At 39.8% G+C, this 21,808-nt stretch overlaps 2 protein-coding genes and 1 long non-coding RNA gene across 5 annotated transcripts; 1 reads left to right on the forward strand and 2 right to left on the reverse strand.

The window, feature by feature from the left end:
* Positions 1-7,430: 7,430 nt before the first annotated feature.
* LOC116850118 lies at positions 7,431-8,129 on the reverse strand. The gene is made up of 3 exons (XR_004379263.1): positions 8,001-8,129; positions 7,868-7,940; positions 7,431-7,631 (listed from the first exon to the last, which is right to left on the reverse strand). It is a non-coding gene; the product is annotated as an uncharacterized LOC116850118 (long non-coding RNA).
* A 57-nt stretch (positions 8,130-8,186) lies between these two features.
* On the forward strand, positions 8,187-10,906 carry LOC116850117 (zinc finger HIT domain-containing protein 3). The gene is made up of 2 exons (XM_032828017.1): positions 8,187-8,364; positions 8,630-10,906. The coding sequence occupies exons 1-2, from the start codon at positions 8,225-8,227 to the stop codon at positions 8,982-8,984; spliced, it is 495 nt and encodes a 164-aa protein (XP_032683908.1). The 5' UTR covers positions 8,187-8,224; the 3' UTR covers positions 8,985-10,906.
* LOC116850116 (beta-glucuronidase) lies at positions 9,435-20,214 on the reverse strand. Of its 3 annotated transcripts, none has more exons than XM_032828013.1 (11): positions 19,330-20,214; positions 15,304-15,486; positions 14,479-14,577; positions 13,452-13,628; positions 12,909-13,141; positions 11,947-12,226; positions 11,400-11,677; positions 11,023-11,284; positions 10,138-10,326; positions 9,878-10,016; positions 9,435-9,636 (listed from the first exon to the last, which is right to left on the reverse strand). In XM_032828013.1, exons 1-11 carry the CDS (start codon positions 19,411-19,413, stop codon positions 9,455-9,457), a joined length of 2,106 nt encoding a protein of 701 aa, XP_032683904.1. In that variant the 5' UTR covers positions 19,414-20,214; the 3' UTR covers positions 9,435-9,454. The 3 variants fall into 3 exon arrangements, with proteins under 3 accessions (XP_032683904.1, XP_032683906.1, XP_032683905.1); XM_032828015.1 differs by lacking the exon at positions 19,330-20,214 and adding an exon at positions 18,108-18,266; XM_032828014.1 differs by lacking the exon at positions 19,330-20,214 and adding an exon at positions 16,372-16,547.
* Between the last annotated feature and the right edge of the window lie 1,594 nt (positions 20,215-21,808).

A 21,808-nucleotide genomic window follows, 5' to 3' on the forward strand; every position in this document is an offset into this window, starting at 1 on the left:
ATATATATATATATATATATATATATATATATTTAAAATTCCCAAAACCCATTAAACCGATGACTCAAATAGATTCATTATATATGTTGCGGTCTAAGTATGAAAGGTAGATTCGCCGGGTACGTTAATCGAAGAAAAATTTCGATACGTGCGTTTGACATGCTGGACATAATTATCCTCCCACTATCATATTAATATTATATAAAAGTAATATTAGTATTTAATAGCACTAAGACATCCGTGCTGTACTTCTTATTTGCCTCTTCAATTCTTACTGTTAGTTATTCTAAAAAGGAGCTTTCTATAATTTCTGATTAAAATTTCAATTTTCCAATTAAGCTCTAGCAACATGATAGAATTGAGAAACGTAGAAGAGAAAGAATCAAGAAATTGAACTTTACCTTAGTGAAGCATCATTGTTATTTGACGTTATCTTTTTTGGCGAATTGTACAATTTACAAAGCGATTTTGATAATATATTTTATGTATTACAAGATACGGAGGGAGATGAAACGACCATGTTTATTAGAGAAAATAAAATCGAAAAATGAGAGAGATGAAAGAGGGGGAAAAAAGAGTGAGAGGTTCTTTTTAACTTGAATTGTGTATATATATGTATAAGTCGACGATAAATTTACAAAACATTATTTATAGAAGAAAATATTGATTCTATATCATATGTGTGATCTAAGATTAATTTATATTTTTTTACAAGATCCTTTGTTCAAGACGTTTGGAAACGTTGATTATGTTGAAATGATATGTTGATCGTTGGTGGACGAGTTCTGCAAACGGACGAAAGTCCCACCGACCGCTACTCACAATCACGGCCGATGAAGACTTCGACCGGACGCATCGCTCGCTCTAAGGATCGTTATTAAATCCATGACGATATTGAGTCAGTCGAATTCTTCCGAGAACTTTGTCGGCTTCTTTTTAGCTCATGCAATCCGTGTGGCCGAAGGCGATATAAGTTTTGTCTTCGAACATCAGCAATCTTAAGAGCCGGTATCGGATTTCTAATTCTGGTAATATCGGTATTGAGAGCGCCGAAGGCGATATAAGGCTGAGCAGACGGGCGTCGATCACTTGAGAAAGAATGAAAAGCGAGAAGTAAATTTGTAAAATACACGTTAGTTCATGAAAATATCTTTTGTCAATCCTCCGCCAATGCGCAATAAAGTTACTCGCTTATCTGCGAGCACACGTCGCTGAAGAGTCTTGAGATTTGTGGTAAAATTAAACGGGTCACAATTTTCAACTTCAACAATGCAATGTTTAAGAAACGAAAATTAATAGATAGAATAAAGGTAATATATCGTATGTGAAATGAAATTACGGGATTGATATTTTTTGTTCTCGTTCTCGACTTTTTTAAGCAACTTGAAGAAGAAATCACCGATAATTGTGCAATTTTAAGGCACATTAAATTACGGAGGAAATACACGGTGTAAAGATGACGAATGAGAAGAAAACAAAAGGAAACAATGTCCACCTGAGGTGATGAAGTCTCGAGATCCATCTTTACGGAATCCGCGAAGCTCCCCGAAAAATTGAATTCCCCGATGGTAATTCCGCGATGAGCGCACTCACTTGGAAAACAATCTCGTGATGTTGCTTTCTTTGGAGGAGGGGAAGGGAGGCTTTTCCGAACACGAGCGACTAATTACGAAAATAAATTGTCGGCCGGCAGACACGTCGCGATATCGTTCGTGTTATCGCGCGAGTCTCACGAATTCACGTGTTACGTAAATCCGTGCATGGCTCCGCGTGTACCCGGGCCAATTAACGGCCGACGTTTTTATCGCAGTGTCACGGTTCAAGGCGGAAGGTGGAGGCGGAGGTGGCAGTGACGGCGGCCATCGTCGCGACGGCGACGCGTCTCGCCGATATTCCAAAAAATCTCGAAGATGGACCGATTACTTCTCGTTCTTTTCCTCTTCTTCTTCTGAAGAGACCCGTCGGTCTTTGTACAATTGTTTTGTAGCAACGTGTCACACAATTGTCAATATTCGCACTGTGATAAATTGCGAGATTTTTCAAATTGGCCACATACGAGAGATTTGACAGTCGATCGAGTCGAACAAATGCGCCTCTCGAATTGAGGAAAATCTAGATCGTTTAGCTCTAAGTTATTGCAAGGTTTGTTTGACACTGCCAATGCTTCAAAGTGTCAAGTAAAGTAATATGATTGCTTTATTCGTCGCTATGAAACACTTGCTGAACGGACCTTACTTACAACTACTTACCGCTTTATTGTCAAAGATATATAGGTGTGTACAGCTATATAGTTAATGTTACTTAGGCGAACATCGGAAAGGTGTTCTGACTCGCGCGATGTATTTCCGTCGATGAACTCGAGTCCACGAGTCATTCTCCGAACAGTGAGCGAAAGAGAACGAGTGAGAAAGAGAGAGAGAGAGAAAAGGAGAGACAAACGGACTTTGTCCTGATCCTGCGTTAGTTATGGCAGGATGTAACGACGCGATTTCATAATCTGACTCCAATCATTCGAGAACCACTCGAATTAAATCTCAGAGAGGAAAAGCGCGAACGATAGCTCGCTCTACATTCGAGGAATCTTTGTAACAACGCGTGATACGAAAAATGAGTTAGGAAAGGGTCAACACATACCGTTTACATGATCCGGCGCGATGATTCGCATATTCGTCTAGAATCGACGGGAAAACCGAAACGACGCGACGGAGAGGCACATGGGATCCCGCATATTGGAACAAGTGTTTTTCGCCAAATCTGGCACGCAGACGGCACAGCGCGTGGACTAAATTACCGCCTTCCTGAATTTCTACGGAGCTCCTACGCCCGCGGCGTGTACGTGCCAAGCAAACCTCTCTCGTTACCGGTCATGGTGTCTTTCTGAGATATAGAATATAACAGTACGATCGTCTCACTGCGACTGTCCGGCTTGGCGCAAGACCGACACGTTTGTGCCAAGCTTGAGAACGCAAATGCATCTCGTTGTAAGACGACTTTTGCAAGCCCGAAAAAACAATCGTACACAGAGAGAATATTGCAGTCCCTTTTCATAGAAACTCTTCAATTTTACTAATGTTTCTGGTAGTGCTAGATTGTCATCTTGCTAAGGAACACATAATAAATTCCGCTGGAAATGCAGCGATTTTTTTCAACAGCACGTTTCATAGTTCCTAAAACATAAGTAGCACACATGAGAAGAAATGATGGTCAATCTCGAGAGAATGTCGACGATACTTCTCGCTTAGGAAATTCTACAGCGTGTCTTACTACAAAATTCTCTCCATGTAGATACAAAAGTCACGTGCCGACGAAGCCTGGTCTCATATTAGCGACGATATTCCGTGACAATCCGCGGCCAAGCGAGATTCACTTCTGGGTCAAGATCGAAGAAAAAGAGATTACATTTCAAACTAGTCCATTATCATTAATTATTACGTTAATCGCGTTTTTGCACAAACAACACTGTAAAAACCCATGCGATTATCTTGCGAAACCGTCCGCGCTTTACACGCTGCATTTGGCGTTGAACGAATTCTCTCTCCCTCTCTCTCTTTCTCTTGGATTTTTCTCGTTAAATATTGAGACGTTGATTTTCGAGGTTCGCCTAAGCGCGACGTCGAATCGCGATTTGAATATATTGTGGTAGTATACTGAATTAATTATCCTTGAATCATCGACGATGAGACGGCGGCGCAGCCGCATTTAGTGCTAGACATGACCGTCTAATTCTCAGCCGGTGATAACGTCGTTGAGATAACGTCGTGCGACGATTCGAGTCGAACGACGAGTACAACTGTGACTGAAAAGTACACGGAGCGCTTCCAACACGGCCGCTTATCACCTGCTGCACTAAGTTCAACTGATTCCCCGCCTGCGATTATCAAAACGTCGATTCTAATGGCGAATGTCGCATGATTAGACGCACAAACCGTTGGTCTGTTCTTTTTTGAGAAACTTTTTGAACTATCCAGACAGCACTAACTTTTAAGGACGTTCTGAGGACATAAGAATGTCTTCAGAACGTTCGCAACACGTCTATTGGAGGTATGTGTTGCCTGAGTGGTAGAATGAAACAAAATGTACTTGTTTAATTTATTGCACCAATGTACACGAATTCAGAAAGTCCCTCGAAAAAGAACAGACCTCGTGTTTCACGTTAAACTCACATGATATGTTCCACAAAAAGTTATACTTGTGACTATGATCGCGCTCTGAGAGTCGAGTATAAATCACGACCGTTTTTTATTTTTGACTTCCTCAAGACTTGACATCTCACTCAATATCGACTAAACGGCAAATTGAGAAGCCGAGATAGCGTTCGAATGTTGCCGTTTAATTCCGAGCTCGATTTACGTACGACGTTATTTGATTTCGCGGTGACTCTAATGCCGTGTCGAATGGTTGACTGAGGATTCACCGTTAATTGCGGTATCGCCACTTGTGACTGCCGGTGTAACATGAAGGATCGATTGCGCTCGATGTTAAGCGTAGCCGTCGTCCGATTTCGATTCGGCGTTGACTTGCTCTCTGCGTTACTCCGGTCAACCGATTTCGCTCGATCGATCAACGTCGATGCAGGCCGATTGCCGTTGCGGGAATGATCGCGATGCGAATGCCGGAACCGGTAAGTGGGTCACTGTCATGCGCCAGCGTTCGGCGACGCGGATCGACGACCGGCGTTTCCTCCGTTCATTCGTTCGTTTGAATCGCGAACCAGCCGGCGAGAAGCTGACGACACGGCGAACCGAAAGAAACTGGCCCCACGAATTGCCGTCGCGATTCCTGTCGGCACGGCTGCTCCGGGGTTTCACTCCTTCCTCCTCCTGCCGATTCGCGATCATTGCCGACGTCATCGTACGCGATCATCGTTGCCACCGCCACCGCCGTGCCGTATGATGTCATCCGCGAGCGCCGGATGCTGTCATCGCAGCCTGAGATGAGAGATCTCCTTGACGAACGCGAGTCACCCTAAGGAGTTCCGGATTAATGTTGAGGGCTCGATTTCATGCGACTACCACGACGTGCGAGTTGTTCCCAAATCGACAGATCTCGGGATTCTCTTCCAGGATCGAGAGGATTGAATTCGCGCGGTGCACGTGTCGCTGCGCCAATGCACAGCTGCTGAACGGGAACTTGGACGTGAATGAACGGCCGACTCGCATTCTGCACGACGGAACATCCGCGAGCGGGTTCTTGATAGTATCAGCAGTGCCGGACTTACACCTGAAACGAACACATTGTAGCTCTGGATCCCACATCGTGAACAAGGTCTCGCGTCGTTTGAAAGAAATACCTGTGCATATTTTATGAGTTATTCGCGATGTGAAGATCTCAGATGCGCGATACGCACTTCTTTTACGAATCAAGCGAATGTCACGCATTCGTCTACTTTACAAATTAATTTCATCACTGTTTAATTGTCTGTGCCGAGGCAGAAGAGCTCTCATATCGTCGTCATGGCTTAGGGCCCGAGCGGCTTTAAATGCGTCACTGCGTGCCGGCTTGTTACCGGCCTGCCGTATCAGGCCGGGCCGACGTCACGGCGAGCGAAGGTATTCCGGACGTCGCCGTCGCGGGCCCGTCGGTTAACCTGGCCCAGAAACCAAGCCGGAACTGCCAGTGGAATCAATGACCTTGGCGAGCGAGCGCCGCTCATGGTCGGCCACGGGAAGAAAGTTTCAACGTCGAGAGCTTTCAGTGACGGCGACGACGACGAAGACGACGACGGCGATGCTGATGTTCGTCTCGGGCATTCACTTCAATTCTCCGTTTTTTTCGTGAATTTTTGAAACGGAACACCTCGAATATGCAAATCTTGAGGAAAGTCAAATTTGATCCCAAAGTTTTTATACACGGATCTAATTTTATTTTAACGCAACCTGAAATAAATTTCATTTTAATATAATATATAATATAATTTAATATAATGACTAGATTTTGTATACTTTTGTCTAGTGAAAGAATTAAGTATTTTTAATCCATGCCTTTCAGCTTTGAATGGTTTCCGGAGTTTTTATATTCATATATGTACATACATATATATAAAATCATTCACATCATTTCATTCCTATTTTTTTACCTTTTTTTCTTCTCTTTTAATTTTTCCCTTGTCTATTTATCTATCATCAATTTTAAATTCCCATTAATAAATAATTTGATATAAATTAATAATTAATACAATTAATATAAATTAATATAAGTTAATAAATTAACGTAAACTCTTATTAACTGATATAAACTAAAATCTTTCTTCCTATCTTTTTTCTTCTTTTGATGAGAGAATTATATTTCCTCCTGATATCATGCGATTAGATTTCAGATTTTGTTCCTTCTGTGATGTAGTTTCAGATGTTTTAGTTATTAATATTATCCACATATCATTAAAGTCAACATGTTATTGTTACTAAAATATTGTTATAATATCTTAATAAATTAAATTTCTTTTTTTGCACAGGAATACAATGTTGTAGTCATTTTTTTATCATATACATTGATATTACTAAAACATTAATTTAAGATAAGTTAAGATAAATTTAAATAAGGTAGTTATATTTTAATGAATACTGAAATGATACTGATTTAAAACCATAGAGAAACCTTGAATCAACCAAGACAATGTTAATGTTTGGGTTTAAGATTTATTAAAGGTCTTAGGAAATAAGACCAAGATTTTTACAATGTGTTCTTTGCTTCCTATTTCTTTTTCTTCATTTTTTTCTTTTCCTTCTTTGTGAGTTAAAGCTTTAGATTTTAGCCAGAAAAAAATAGAGAACGAGAAACAGGAAGTAAAGAGCACATTATAGATCAGACTTCACATTTCAATGTCATGATAACATCATTATCATCTTTAACAACAATTAAATGTTTCTTAAATTTTATGTTGGTGTAATATTTTTGCGCTATATGGATGATATTCATAAATAACCGTTAACCCAGATCTACAATGTGTTCTTTGCTTCTTATTCCTTTCTCTTCATGTCTTTCTAACTTAAACCTTTAGATTTTTGTTGGAAGGTGGAGAATAAGGAACAGGAAGCATGGAGTACATTGTAGATCAAGCTTAAAGTCATTTTAGCTCTAATAAGCTAAGCCATGATAAAATATTAACGTTAATTGCGAGTACATCAGACTTTCGTGAATGTTTTGCTCGAGTCGAGAAATATGTTGCATGAAGACGTGCTTTTGCTCGGTAAAAGACTCATATTTAAATGAGTAAAAAATTTAGTCCCGACATCGCGTTAAAATAGGAGCGAAACTCGATTTGCGTTGCGTTAAAACGATTTGCCTTTCGCGAAAATAAAATCGTTGAAGTGGTGGGATTCGCGCGATTGGCGTGACGCGAAATAAAATCACGTTGAAACTGTGCATTCAGCCCGGTTGACGCACTATGTCCGGCATGCGTGACGTATTCACCTACCGCAAGAATGCGAATTTCCATCGGTGCTATCCGTGAGATCGCATTTAGAGATCCAGGCCAGTTCCGCCTCCTCCTTGAAATCCGCCATCGTCTTGCTCCGCAATTTCTCTCTTTGGCAGCGGCCGCTGTTTGTGCGAACGCAAATTCTAAACGCTACTTTCCTAACACTGATGTTACATGCGTCTGGAGCCACGAGGTATCGAACTTTGATAAACTCCTGTGGAATTCCGAAACATCGTTGGCAGGTCTTGTCGTAAAAACTTTCCTAATTTTTACTAAAAGTATCACGTCTGTTTCTGACATTTAAAGATCTGGTATTAGTTCAATTCAAAATTCGGCAATTATAAGGTTGACACATTAGATGTTCTTAAAAACTACTAATATTAACAAGAAGAACTTATTAGAATTGGTGAAAGATAAAAGATATAACAAAAAATGTTAATGTGACCTAACCTTATATGTTAATTACGCATTTTCTCGTTTTCCCTTTTTCTCTCTCTTTCTCTCTCTCTCTCTCTCTCTCTTTCTGTGAATACAGAGATTACATTGAATAAGTATTTTATGAAAGATTGAAGTATTAACTCACCAGACTTTCCGCTTTCGAATCTCATTTCTCGACAAGCATTGCGATTAACAAGAATTCACGAAAATTAATCACTTTTTACAAGAGTCCTGCTGAACCATTTTGAGGTTGAGATATTTAAATTTATTTACTTCTTCACAGCACAGATGACGCAAGTGTCACGTGTGAAGATGGTTGCATGTCACATGATCATCACGATCGTCACGTGACGTAAACAATTCTGGTGTATGCACGTACGTCGACGCTACGCAATTCAATTTGAGTTTATTAATGATATAATAATGTCTGCAACTAAAGAAGTTAAGATTTGCTGCATTTGCAAGAGGGAAAACCCTTATTACAAATGTCCCACGTGCGAAAAACTTTAGTAAGTAAAACCACTTTGACATTACATTTTATCTTATTTTGAAAAGTTTAGCAACTTTGTCGCTGTGTCTTCAGCTTCTTCTGCAGAGTAAAATCTCTATACGGATGACACCATCCAAACAAAAATTTATAGGTTAAATTTCAACTAATTATTCCGTGGAAATTTTGACGTACTTTCTTTAACATTACGTTTGCCTGTGAGGTTATGTTATTTTTTTAGATAGGCATAGTTAACGCTCCACATATCAATATTTTATTTATTTTAGCTGCTCTTGCACATGCTACAAAAAGCACAAGGATCAAGCCTGTGAACCTCGGAATGAAGCTGAGAAATCTGCAAGTCTCAAGAATCCTCAGGAACCTGTCAGCAATATCAAACAGAAATATTTATTTCCAACAATGGACACTGTGCCCATAGAAAAGTTGGAACGATTACGTCATAGCAACGAGTTGAAGCAGTGTCTTGCAAATCCTCACGTACGCACAATGATAAAGGATGTTGCAACTAGTCATGATCCTACCTCAGCGATTCACAAAGCTATGAGAGAACCAATATTTGTTGAATTTGCTGATATTTGTCTGAAGATTGTGGAGCTGCCAGAGGAGAATAGGCCATGCTGAATGGTCTATGAATGCATCACTATATTATACTATATTATATTTACTATATATTCATTTATATACTATATTTATATACATTTATATTTACTATATTCATTTATATACTATATTATACTATATATTATACAGAACTGTGTAACTATGTAATATATATGTATAAAAAGTATACAAAAGGATATGTGTGTACAAAGGATAATTGTCAGAGAAAACAATATCTTTCTTTTTACATACATATATATTTCTTAAACAGATATAAACGATATGAATGTATCTTAGATATGAATGAAGTGTTTGTATACTTTATGAGGAGATGATCTTAAGATAGATTACGTATTAGGTGAATGTTACCTTAAGTTATCAGTGCAACCTTTACGTGATGATGTATAAAAGGAACAAAACGCAGCTTTATTTTGTGAAGAAATAGTTGAGACTCTCACGTTCTGATTTTTCTTTTTTTTTTTTTCTTGTGATTAAAGCTCTGAATGTTGAAAGTAGTAGGATGAAACGTAACTTTCGACGTCTTTTGGTATTTGTGCGCGGTCCAGTTCAGCCTCGAGAGCGTGATATCTCCTCCTAACGTGGTGTGCTGCCATTTTCGGTTGTCTGTCCCTCGTGAAGATCCCTTTTTTATTTCCGCCCACTCTGGTATACGCTGCAACGCGCAAATACCAAGAAACATTATTGATAAAAATCATATCACGAGCTAATTTCCTCCAGATGTTTTTTCTTTGTAAATTAAGGTTTCTGGTCCCACTGCAAGGACTTTTGGCATGCATTTTCTCGCTTCTGACGTCATCAATCCAAAATTCCGCAGCAGTGGGATCAGAAGAATTTACAGACTTTAAAGAAGTCTATAAATTATTACGCGACTCCGTTTCATTTATTGTACTCACATTGCGCGGTGCGGAAATCAGCGAAATTCCAAATAAATTCGCCGATAAAGAAGCCGTCGTATCGCAATCGATCGAAGGCTTCGAAATGTCTAGACAATAATTCTTTCTGGTACTCTTCGCTCCATACGTATTCCGGTAGCTGCAAGAAACGTTAAACGTTTAATGAAAAAAAAACAATTACGACAATATAACAGAATATATATAAAGAGAGATATTGATATTATTATACTAATAAAATATTTAGCAAAATATTAATATACCTCGTGCAAGCCCGGCATAGTGTCAGCTCCGTATTCTGATATGAGCACCGGCTTGTTATATTTCCTGTGCCAGGCCTCGGCTTCCCCTTGAACCCTGTCAGTAATCATGTCTAGTCTGCCGGCATTGCTGTACCAAGCGTTGTAACGATTAAAGCTGATCACGTCGAGAAACTGACCAGCCTTGTCTTCCTAGAAATTACAAAAGCAGTAATCATTTATAAATCGAGAGGATATTACTTTTTAACTCGTTTATGTAATTTCTAATTTTGACTCTTAATAGCCTTTTCTCTTTCTCTCTTTCTATATATATATGTATATATATACGATAGACGTGGCTAAACATCCGAGGGTATAGGATAAGAAATATAAGGATAAGAAACTTAAAAAGGAAAGAAATTTGCCTGTATAGGATAAGATACGTATAGGATAAAGAAATATATATAAGAAGGAAGGAAGAAAAGGAAGCAAAGAAGAAAGAAATAAAAGGAGGAAGGAGGAAAAAGAATAGATATTAATTAGATATTTATAAGTTAAGTAATTAATTATAATAAGTTAAATAAAAGTAATTAATTATAATAAGTTAAATAGTATAAGTTAAATAATTTATAAGTAAGACAATTATAAGTTAGACATTAGTTAAGACATAAATAGGTTAAGATGCGAGGAAAGGAAAAATGTAGAAAGATAAAAGGTGTATAGATATAAGGAAAAGAACATAATAACTTGGCGCGAAGCTGAAGTTGGAAATAAAGATACAGATACAGATATATATATTTATTCTTCTATATATTTTACTATCTCTATTTTTCTTTCTTTCTCATTTGATACTAATTTTTAGTTAATCGCGTTAATCGTAATTAATATCGGTTAATCGCAATGTGTTACCTGCACTCCTCGAGCCAGAGCGATAGTAACCGGCCTGGTTGGGTCAACTGCTTTTGTGTGGTGAGCGATCTGCTTGAAGTACTCCTTCGCCTGAGGTAGCTGGGTCCTCGGTTCGTTGGCCAAGGACCACATGATCACTGACGGCCGATTCTTGTCTCTACGGATGAGCTCTGATAGCGAATCCTTGTGACGTGAGAGTAAGGGCGGCGAGAAATTCTCCGTGTCGACTGACGGGCACTCGTCAATCACGAGAAAGCCGAGTCTGCAAAGTACGCACGTGTCTTTTAAATGAGACAAAGACGCTTCAGAATTGATGATATATTTATCGGAGTATATCAAGATATATCCCGGGAAATCACATGGAAAATTCCCAGTACCTGTCGGCTATGTCGAGGACTTCGTCGCTGTAAGGATAGTGGCTGGTTCTGTAAGCGTTAGCGCCTATCCATTGAAGCAGCTCGTGATCCCTGACAGCAGTCACGAAGTCAAAGCCGCGTCCTCTGATGGCTGAATCTTCGTGTCTGCCGAAACCACGCATGTATACTGGCCGATCGTTCAGCAGAAGACTCGTGTTGGTCCACATGAGGGTCCTGATGCCGATTGGCAATCGGTAGATATCCGGCTTGGCAGTGGCATTTGCCACTGACAGCTTTACCTTAAAAAAAGATCAAACGCCATTTTTGCGAATAAAGTCTGAGTATCCATTTATCAATTATTTACTGAGTAAAAATTCATATATAGTTGAGTAGAAATATTTCTCAATTTTAAACACAAATTTTAATTGCTGAATTACGTATTTCAACACAATACTAGAATTCTTTTATTATAATTTGTAATCGCGATAAGAAACAAATGAAATGACTTAATATGATTATATCGAGATTTCTATAATTAATTTCTGTATTGTATTGTATGGTTTCATACTTCCAAAGTGTAAAGGTATCCCGGCTTGGGGTCCATGCCCCTGGGCCACCAGAGCCTGGCGAGTGGGACCTTCAAGGTGCCGGACAGGCCGTAGACAGGCTCCTTGATAGCCAAAGTGTCCTCGGCGTCGTGCAACGTGACACTGCAGATCGGTGTCTCCCCTTCGCGCAATCCGGCCGGTTGTATGATGTACTTGACGATTCCCATGTCACCGATCAGGCTCGTCCTCACCGTGATGTCCTCGACGTAAACGCGCGGCGCGGTGTACAATAAAACGGGCCTTCACCAAGACATCAAGCGGTAGTTATCATTTTTTACATATGAATACATTTTTTTATGTATTGTTCATATTTCTCTGTGTCGCGCGAAGGTTGTTTAAATCGCCGGATTGGATCTGAATTTAATTGTTCCGAAATATCATACACGCGGAGATAATCTCCGTGAACGCGGATCGTCCATTTCCATTTTTCAGCGTCATAGAACCGAAACCTCTTTTTTTCCGCGAAATAGCGGAAATCTCGTGAACGCGATCGCGATCGTCGTAACGCATCGAATGTTCTCTTGAATTTTTCCACAAAGGCCGTGATATGGATCTATTTGTGGCGAGTGAAATTCGCGTCGCTTCAGAGAACCCGAAAAGTCCCTCGTATGTGGCAGTGAATCGGGACAACGCGATTACACGTGTCGCATATTTTCCCTTTATCCGATCTGATCTTATCGGGCCTGCATTTTTTAACTAACACTGGGCGTGTTCAAAAATTGGAAATTGAAAATTCGATTTTTTACGTAACGCTTTTATCCGCTTCAATTTATCCATCCATTCATTCATCTATCCATTTATTTTTTCATTCGTAAGCTCAAAAAGTTGATGGCAAAATTAAAATGATTAATTTAAAATTGTCTCAAGTGAAGAGTCGAAGATGAACGGCTGTATTAAATTTATGACCGTTTCCTCGTCTCACCTGTGTATACCGGCGTAGTTGAAGAAATCAAAGGTATAGGTCTGCAGGTGCACGGTGCCGTTTTCGGTGGGCGCCTCCAGGATCTTACCCTGAGGAACACTGGTCTGCAGCAGGGTATTATCCACGGCGACAGTGATGCGATTCTTGCCGCCGAAGATCACATACGACGAGATCTCCGCTTCGAAGGGCAGATGGCCCATCTCGTGGTTAGTCACCAGGTTGTTGTTTATCCACTAACGACGCGAAAGCGCTCGTGAATCATATTGGTTCACGTACTCTGACTACACGTTCAACATTAAATGTCACCGTTCCTTTCTTTTTCTCCATCTCGTTTGCGAAGATGGAGAGTAGATGAAGCTCGGAGACGAACGGTCACATTTAACGCTGAGCGTACAGTCAGGATACAGCCCGTTGACCTTTGCGATCCGACGGGGTCACTGAGGGCGCGCATGACGTGTAATCTCCGACAAAAGCGCGCAATTAATTTCCTCTCGAGATAACTATTTAATAAACCAACTGTGTATCCCAATCCAGGTTGCTTACCACTTGGGCGAGATAATTAACCGACCCGAATCTCACGAATACCCGTTGATCCTTCCAAGAGAAAGGTACGAAAAATGTCCTCTGGTACCACACAGCGCCGACATGATCCCTGAGATCCCGTGACGTCGTGATGTCATTGTAGGATGACGGTACCGGCATCTTGATCATCTCGCCGACCTGCAAAGGTAGGTCTTGCGTGAGCGAGATCTTGCTAATTTTGGGACGAACGAGCAACATGCAATTACGTATGATTAAATTAATTACACGCGACTCTTGCGACGCGAATAGAGATAAAGTGCCAGAGAGTTGGAAAGTATACTGAGAAAAAATTATCTAAAAATTAACAAATATTTATTATATTTATTTATTAAATAGATTAACATATTTACTTAAATCAAAATCCTTTTCATTTAATTTAATTACTAGACTCAAGTAAACAATATTCGGTTTAAATGAGGAGAATTTTGATTTAAGTAAATATGTTAATGGTATCCAACTAATAAATATCTGTTAGTTTCTAAATATTTTTTTTTCAGTGTATACTTTACGCAGCAAAATTTGCAGGTAATGGTGATGAAGAATAGAGATATCGAAATAAGTAGCGCTGAAATTAACTTAAGAAGAGTCTCGTAAGAAGTTAGAGTTCTTTAATCTTCTCTGAGACGCTCTCCGTGTAAACGCCGCGTTGGTAAATTCTCGGAGAAATTATTGGGCTCAACGCTCGGTATTTTACATTATTGTAGGGAGAGCGAGGCACGTAGAATTTTAACCAGTCCTGAACGCCGCGAGCAATAATTCCCTCTCGGAGTCTTCGCGTGAAATTAATAATCGAGTGTCCCTCTGCCTCGTGTTACGTAATCGTAGTATCTTGTTCTTTTCTACTATCTTCTGGGAATTGACTTTTTCATTTGCTCGGCAACATTGCGTCGCGCTTCTCCATTAGAATGGATCTTTGGGAAGATTTTATTTTTACATGACGACAATTTTAGTTTTAGTACAAAAGATTATTGAATTATTACTGCTGTACCTTTGATAAATCGTCGGCAAACCATCCTTCTCTGTAACCCTTCAGCGCGTCTCCCACAGGAGACACAACAAAGTCCCATAATCCGTCGAGTGATCTCACCTATCAAAAGAACGAAAAAATGATTACTCTTACAATCTGGGAAGCCCCTATAGTGACGCGGTAATTTTGTGAAATCCAACTACAATTTTTATTATTATTATTATATTTTCACACAAATTAGCGGAAAAAACCTAAAAGATATAAAGATCTAAAAATTATTTTGAATAAAAAGTTCGAGAAAATAAAAATAAATAACTAAATACATACATTAATATTATATATTAATATTATTCAAATTTTTAATGTTTCACAAGCCTATTATTACTGAATTTCTTACTTGATTATATAAAAACTTTTTTGTATAAAGAATTTTGTGTAAATAATAATTGCTTTTTTGTCTTATATCTTGATTTCTTTTATTATTATATTGTGTATTTTTACATAATTTTTTTGTAAAAGATAAATTAATATTCTTCCATGACTTTTTAATATAAAAAAATTACTGTATGTTTTAGTATGTTAAGACATTCACTAATAATAGACTTGCAAAGTATTAAAAATTGGAATATTAATATATTTAGTTATTTATTTTTGTTCTCTCGAGTTTTTTATTTGAAATAGTTTTTAGATTAATATTCTTACTCTTAAAAATCTCATAAAAAACAAGTTTATCTATCGATACGAGCTATCGGATTACATCTCATACGAAAATAACGCACGTGAACCGGTTACCGTCTAGAGCCAAGTTCAAGTGGCGTTAAAAGACCGACATCACGTAAGATTTACCTCTCGGGATTCACTTTCTCTGGGATACAGCAGACCGGGAAGCGGAGTCGGAAATGTCTCTTCGTAAGGCAACGGTGAGATCTCGACTGGCGGCTCGGAGAACTCCGGCTCCTGTCCGGATTCACCGGCCATCGCAGCGCTGATTAAGAAGAAGATTAAATGCCACATCCCTCTGTGACCCCCCTAAACAGATAAATCGACATTCCCGCAGTGAGAACGCAGTCACTCATCGTTAGAATCGTCGTGAGCCGCAATTTCAATCGCTAGTGCTTGAAAGTACGGCAAGTGTTTCATTGATTTTTTTTTTTTAAGGTCGTCGCGTAAGTGCGCCACTTTGTGTCTGTGAACAATAACAATATATTGCAAAATAACCACAACTCGCGCAAAACGTTATGTTATTTACGACGTTTGAGAATCGAAAATTTCACTTAAATCGTCTTCCTCACAGACCCGTTTATCATAAAATTATGCTTCTATCGCTTAACGTTGCGTTTTGCTTACGTGGCAAACGTTAATCATTGGTTGTTACCTGTCAGTTACTTTTTTTACTGCGAGTAGTGTGATGAGAATATTTTCTTTACACAGCAAAGTCACACAGAATAGTTAAACTAAAGATGTAAGAATCTAATCTAAGAATGTCTATCTGATCTAAGAATGCCTATTTAATCTAAGAATGCGTATCTAATTCTATACATTGTCTATTGGTCTTATATGTTCGCTATCACTGTTTGTTTGGGAATTTCTTCTATATAGACTATATTACATTTTTTTTTCATGTAATTGTGTGAAACAAACTTGACTTATTTATATGCGAAAGAAAAATGTCGTTAGTTAAGACGAACATATTAAGCAAAATCACAGAGTTTGCATAAAGATGAACTTGAAGTGAGAGATCGATACGTCGCACATGTGTAATGCTGGTAGCAAACATGTTAAATACAAATATCTAAACTTTCAGTGTAGAATATATGTACATTCCATGTTTTGAAAGTTAAATATTCGTATTGAAGAACAAGTCAATAGGAATGTGCAGGATTTAGGTATGTGTTTAGGCATTAGTGCTTCTACCTTGTGACTATCTCCAGTGACGATATATGTGCTTTTTGAAAATGCATCCAGCGAACGTCGAGGCATTCGTAGTCCACACCAACGTGATTACATATACTTGGCACACGCGTTAATATGTTTGAATTTCCGAATCGACTATCTGCAGTCGCTCGCTACGGTCGACTAAAAGTCAAGTCATTTCTGATAAAGAGTGCTCAACGAGCGCATATCTGATAATGAACTCAGCTTATAATGATATGGTTTTTGTGTATTCCTTACGTAGGATAGTTTATGCGATAATATGAAAACTGCTTATTTTCCATGTGCTGATCTTATCACTTAAAGACTCGTTTTCGCCACGTGGAGTATGTTTGCCGTGAGTGTAAGAGACAATAATTGTTTATTTCACTCATGCCTCTCTTACACTCCCTTACTCTAGCTCCTTTACACCGGAAGTATTTATTTGACAGAAAAACTCGGCGTAAGGGAAGGCTAAAGGCGTAAGCAAAATAAATTTTTATTTCATATTCTTACTCTTTTTACTACTTGCATATTGTAGACGAAGCCTTAAGTAAAAGAAACATTTTCGGTGTAAGGGAGCGAAATAAACAAGTTTTATTTCTTACTCCACACTTACACCAAGCTTACTCCGTGTATCGTAAATAAGCCTTAATATAGAAATAATCTCGTCAGGATGCGTCGTCGCGATTCGCCTGAAACTTATCTTCGGAATTCCCCGCGAGATTCTCTATTCGATTATTTTCATGATTCGAGACGTCGACGGAAAACAAGATATTCAAAACTGTTCTATCTTTAGTCAAACGGAATGTGACTAACGAAATAACTATTATAACAATATTATAACATTATAATTATCATAATTTGTTGTTATAATATTATAATTTATAATTAATTTATAATTTATATTATAATTTATAATTTATAATCTCCCTCCTCCTTAGACGCGTATCAGTGAGAAAAAAAAGATATCAAAAGAAATAGAAACGAGGAAATATAGTTGAGGAAAATATTGATTGATATAATATTATAATATAATACTAATGATATAATATATTATAATGTAAAATATTATAATATTTATATTATCAATATAATATTATAATTTATAATTATAATATTATATTGATAATATAAATATTATAATATTTTACATTATAATATATTATATCATTAGTATTATATTATAATATTATATCAATCAATATTTTCCTCAACTATATTTCCTCGTTTCTATTTCTTTTGATATCTTTTTTTTCTCACTGATACGCGTCTAAGGAGGAGGGAGATTTACGATTTGTTCAACGATCGCTACAGGCTCCCAAAGGTCCGCCTTGCTGGACAAAGCTTGTTCGCGCTCATCTAGCTATTTCTTTTTCTCTCTTAAGTCGGATTTCATCCGACACCCACCAGGGAAGACCGGTCCTCTGGCATCTGTCCTTCCGAGTGCGAGCATCGAGGACGGCTTTTTGACGGTGATTAGCATATCCATTGACAATAGCAAATAGTGCGATAGTCGACATAAACAAACGTAACGAGATGAGTGTCGTTAATCATTCCATCACGATTCTCTGATCGAGAGTAAGACTCCGCTATCGCCGAAAGTCCAATTATTCCCGTCGCGTCCGGTCTTTCCTATAGGAAGGAAAGAAATTTCGCTCGTGGGGCGATCAGTTTCGCATGACTTTTCTAACTGTCGACCAACGAGCTGGTTGCACCCCACATACAAACACACACACGCTTCGCAGGGTCTCGTTCGCAGCAATATCGGCTTCCTGGCACGGTGCCCTCCTACGAGAGCAGACTTCCCTTCCCAAAGCATCAAATCGTTTCCTCGTGTCGCGCTTGTACCGCCACGGCATACTGTGTGTGTCCCTAATTCCTCGAATAGACACTATTGTTCAGGCCTTAACACCCGGTAATAACATCAGACGGTGAAACGCAATTTCGTCACTGGGCAGCTTCGGAAATTCATCGCAATATTCCCTCTTCTCCCCGACTTCTCTTGTCCGATACGTTCGGCGATTTTGCTCGCGATTAATTGGATTAATAGAAGGCCCGTATGGGGGAGAGATCTCGATCGTCTCAGGAGCCGATTCGGATGCCTGCGTTGTCCACCGATGCAGTTTCTACACGCGGCCTCGATCGAATAGTTTCTTCGCGATTTCTCCCGCTTCGAACAGGCCGTAGATAATTCGCAGACCCAATTTCGCGTGGCGAGATAATTGATCCGCGAAAGCCGAGGGCTTTGAAAATAGATGATCCTATACAGTGCTATCGCGCGCTCGCTTGCTCGCATTTTCGTAACGCACTCGCTTGGTTGGTGGTTTTATTAACACCGATACTCGTATCGAGAGCGCGGTGAAGTGTAAGAGACGCGATTACGTGACGCGAAAATGGAGCAGTAATGATAGAACGATGCTAATATTCTGCCGTCGTGCACGACAGGCCGGATCGCGTCCTCTTTGGATTTTTTAGATAACGAGCGAAAACAATAAAATCCGGCGCATTTCACGGAAATTCGCAGTGGAATAGATGCGCGAAGAGCGAATATCTAAAACTACCGCGTGGGCTCTCGCGTTTTTCAGTCGCGTCGCGATCGATTTTCCGCGCTCAAGACACGCGGGAAATTGCATCGCGCATATCTAGAAAGTGAAGTATTGTCTGCAATTTCGCCGGAATTGCGGTTTTTCTGTCAAAATTTTGTGCTGACAAATCGTCGCGAATTTATCGTTCTCACGCCGTCGGACCGGCAGATTTTTAAATTGCGCCCAACTCGTGGCCTAACTAACTGATCGACTAATTGTCTGTCTGTCTCTCCGGCGAATAATTTGTACGAACGTATCTGTATGCTTGTTCGTTTATTTTCGAGGGATTCGTCAAGGAAAAACAAGTCTGCGATCGTGATTAAAGTAGAAGATGTCACTTAGACATCGTCGGTTTTGGTGCAAAGTAACAAACCTTGCAGCGACCGCCGCGTTCCAGGGCGAGTCTGCTCGTGACATTCGAGGAGAGGTTGCCGAAAAACGGAGCTACTCCGGCCATTTCGAGACTACCTGAACTCGAATTTGAGCGAAGAGCAACCCGACAGATGACGATCCCCTCTTCTTTCCGCGTGGACGGCGACGATTTCCCGTGGGCTCCGTTTATAGTTCGCCTGATCACCCGGCGTTTGTTTAATTGTGTTCCTTCGGCTTCCCTCCTTTACTTCCTCCTATCTGGCTCCGTCCCCCGGATATATTTCAGTTATTTTTTCTCTCTCTCTTCCCTCTCTGCGCCGTATTTGTATTGCCTCGCTCGACTCCAGCACTCAACATTCGCACGGGGAATCGCGCCGGAGATCTCTCTTCCATACGCTTGCACCGATGTGATATTCCCTCCTCCAAAGTTGTATCATAGTCGAAGCTGCATTTCACTCACAGACAGGAGTCTCTGGAAGGTCTCGTGCTATCGGTTCCCCCGAGATGTATGCGCGAACGAGTTCGACGTGACGGACAGAGACGGACGGTGGTAGGTATCGTTGAGAACTGGCAGTCAATCCTAATCGATCGCACTCCCGACGCCGCTAATCCAAGTTATATCAGACAATTCTCGCCATCTAGATCATAGCACCGGGTAGTCGTTCAAATCCGCGCGGTGTTGACGCGCTCACCCGGAGACTGACTGCCGCCGGCGTAACGCACACTCGTGCCTGAGCCTCGAGGCTCACCGAGCGTGACTACTCTGCTTCGTTCAACGCGGAGCAGAGTGGAGGTCCGCAGGAAGCCGACCCGAAAATCTCGCTCCTCTCCTCGTTTCTCTCGCGCTTCTCTCGCCCTCGTCGTCGTCCTCGTTGTCACCGTCGCCGTCGCTGAGGAACTCCGACTGCTACTATCGGACGAGATTCGTCGGGAAGGTAAAGCTGTGAAAAACAAAGCTGTGAAAACAAAGCCGTCTGTGAGACGTTTACCTTAAACACAGGCGTTGTAGAAGTGGAGAATTATCTTGTATTAATTATCGCAATTTTCTTTCTCTCCTTCCTTGCCGAGGGAGTTTTCCTTGAAATTTTAGTACCGTTCAGTATGTTACCTTAACACCTCTCTCGCTATATCCACCTCATTTTACGTGAAACCGTCCTCCTTTGCTATGCTTTACACGTGCATTTATCGCGTTACCGCACGTTTTCTCGTACGTGCCTCGCATTATCCCAAATTAAATCATCGTGCAACCGATACTCTTGTCGTTGGCGCAACACTGTCCTACTTCAAAGCACTTTTGAACCCTGTTTTAAAAAATGGAACAGAAATATGAGGCAGCACCATGACAAGTTTCATAAGGGGCCGTTCTCCTTTGTTTGGAGCCAAATGAATTTTGTCATCAACGAAGAACGTTTCAATAAGTGCTGGGAGTGAAGATTACATTTGTGAACTCATCAAAATTCTAGAAATTTAGGACTTTGTCCTAAATTGCTTCATATTATGTCCAGTGTCTTTGCTACTGCAACCGCTACTTTGAAGACTTTTCCATTTTAAAGGGCTATTTTAGAAGTACTAAAATGATAATTAAAATTTATTACTATTTCTTGCAAAATTATGGCAATCCGTCTAGAAAACATTGATTGAGGCACAGATATTGATCGCAGCATGCATATCGGAATAGAAAATCCGAATACAATCTGCGAAGTGAATAGTGGGATAAATATTCAATATTAAGACAGAACTTTACCGATATGACAAATGGCCCAAGTCGAAATTTTAATTATCGTTTTGGTACTTCTAATATGATGCTACGATCTCGTAAAAATTGATTAAGTAAAGATATTAATAAAGACATAATATGGGGCAATGTACAAAATTTCAAATTTCTGGAATTCTGATGAGTTCGCAAGCGTAATCTTCACTCCTAGCACTTATTGAAACATTCTTTATCAATTAGTACCAAAATTTATTTATTGGACTCCAAACGAAGGAAAACGGCTCCTTGTCAAGGAATTGATTCCACCATTCGACTCTGGGAATTTCATTTCTATCTTCTCTTCGATTTATTCATTGAAAAGTCATTTAAAAGTTAATAATTGGAAGGCACATTGTGCACGTCGAAATTTCGCGGAATACTAATTCTTATTCGCGAGGTAGGTTCGTCAGCGGCGATACTTCGTGTAACTTTTCGTTCGCGCTTCCGTGCCTCGTCGTTGACGAAGGAATATTTGCTCTGAGGGGCTATCGATAGAATATCTCGATGATTGCGGAAAGGAATCGTGTACGGAAAGGATAGAAGGAAGGAAGGAAGGAAGGAAAGAACGAGCGAGTACTTGGGTTAACGACCATCCGATAAGGCGTCGAAGAGTTCGATGGTCGATGGTATTCTGTAGCGAATACGCCCGTCCTTTATATGTGTACTTCAGGGACAATGGCGTATTCGTATTAAAAGCATAAAATGTAAAGAAAAAGAAAAAGAAGAC

The sequence above is a fragment of the Odontomachus brunneus genome, unplaced genomic scaffold, assembly GCF_010583005.1.
Source record: "Odontomachus brunneus isolate Ranch 3 - 2012 unplaced genomic scaffold, Obru_v1 Obru_scaffold_134, whole genome shotgun sequence".
NCBI lineage: Eukaryota > Metazoa > Arthropoda > Insecta > Hymenoptera > Formicidae > Odontomachus > Odontomachus brunneus.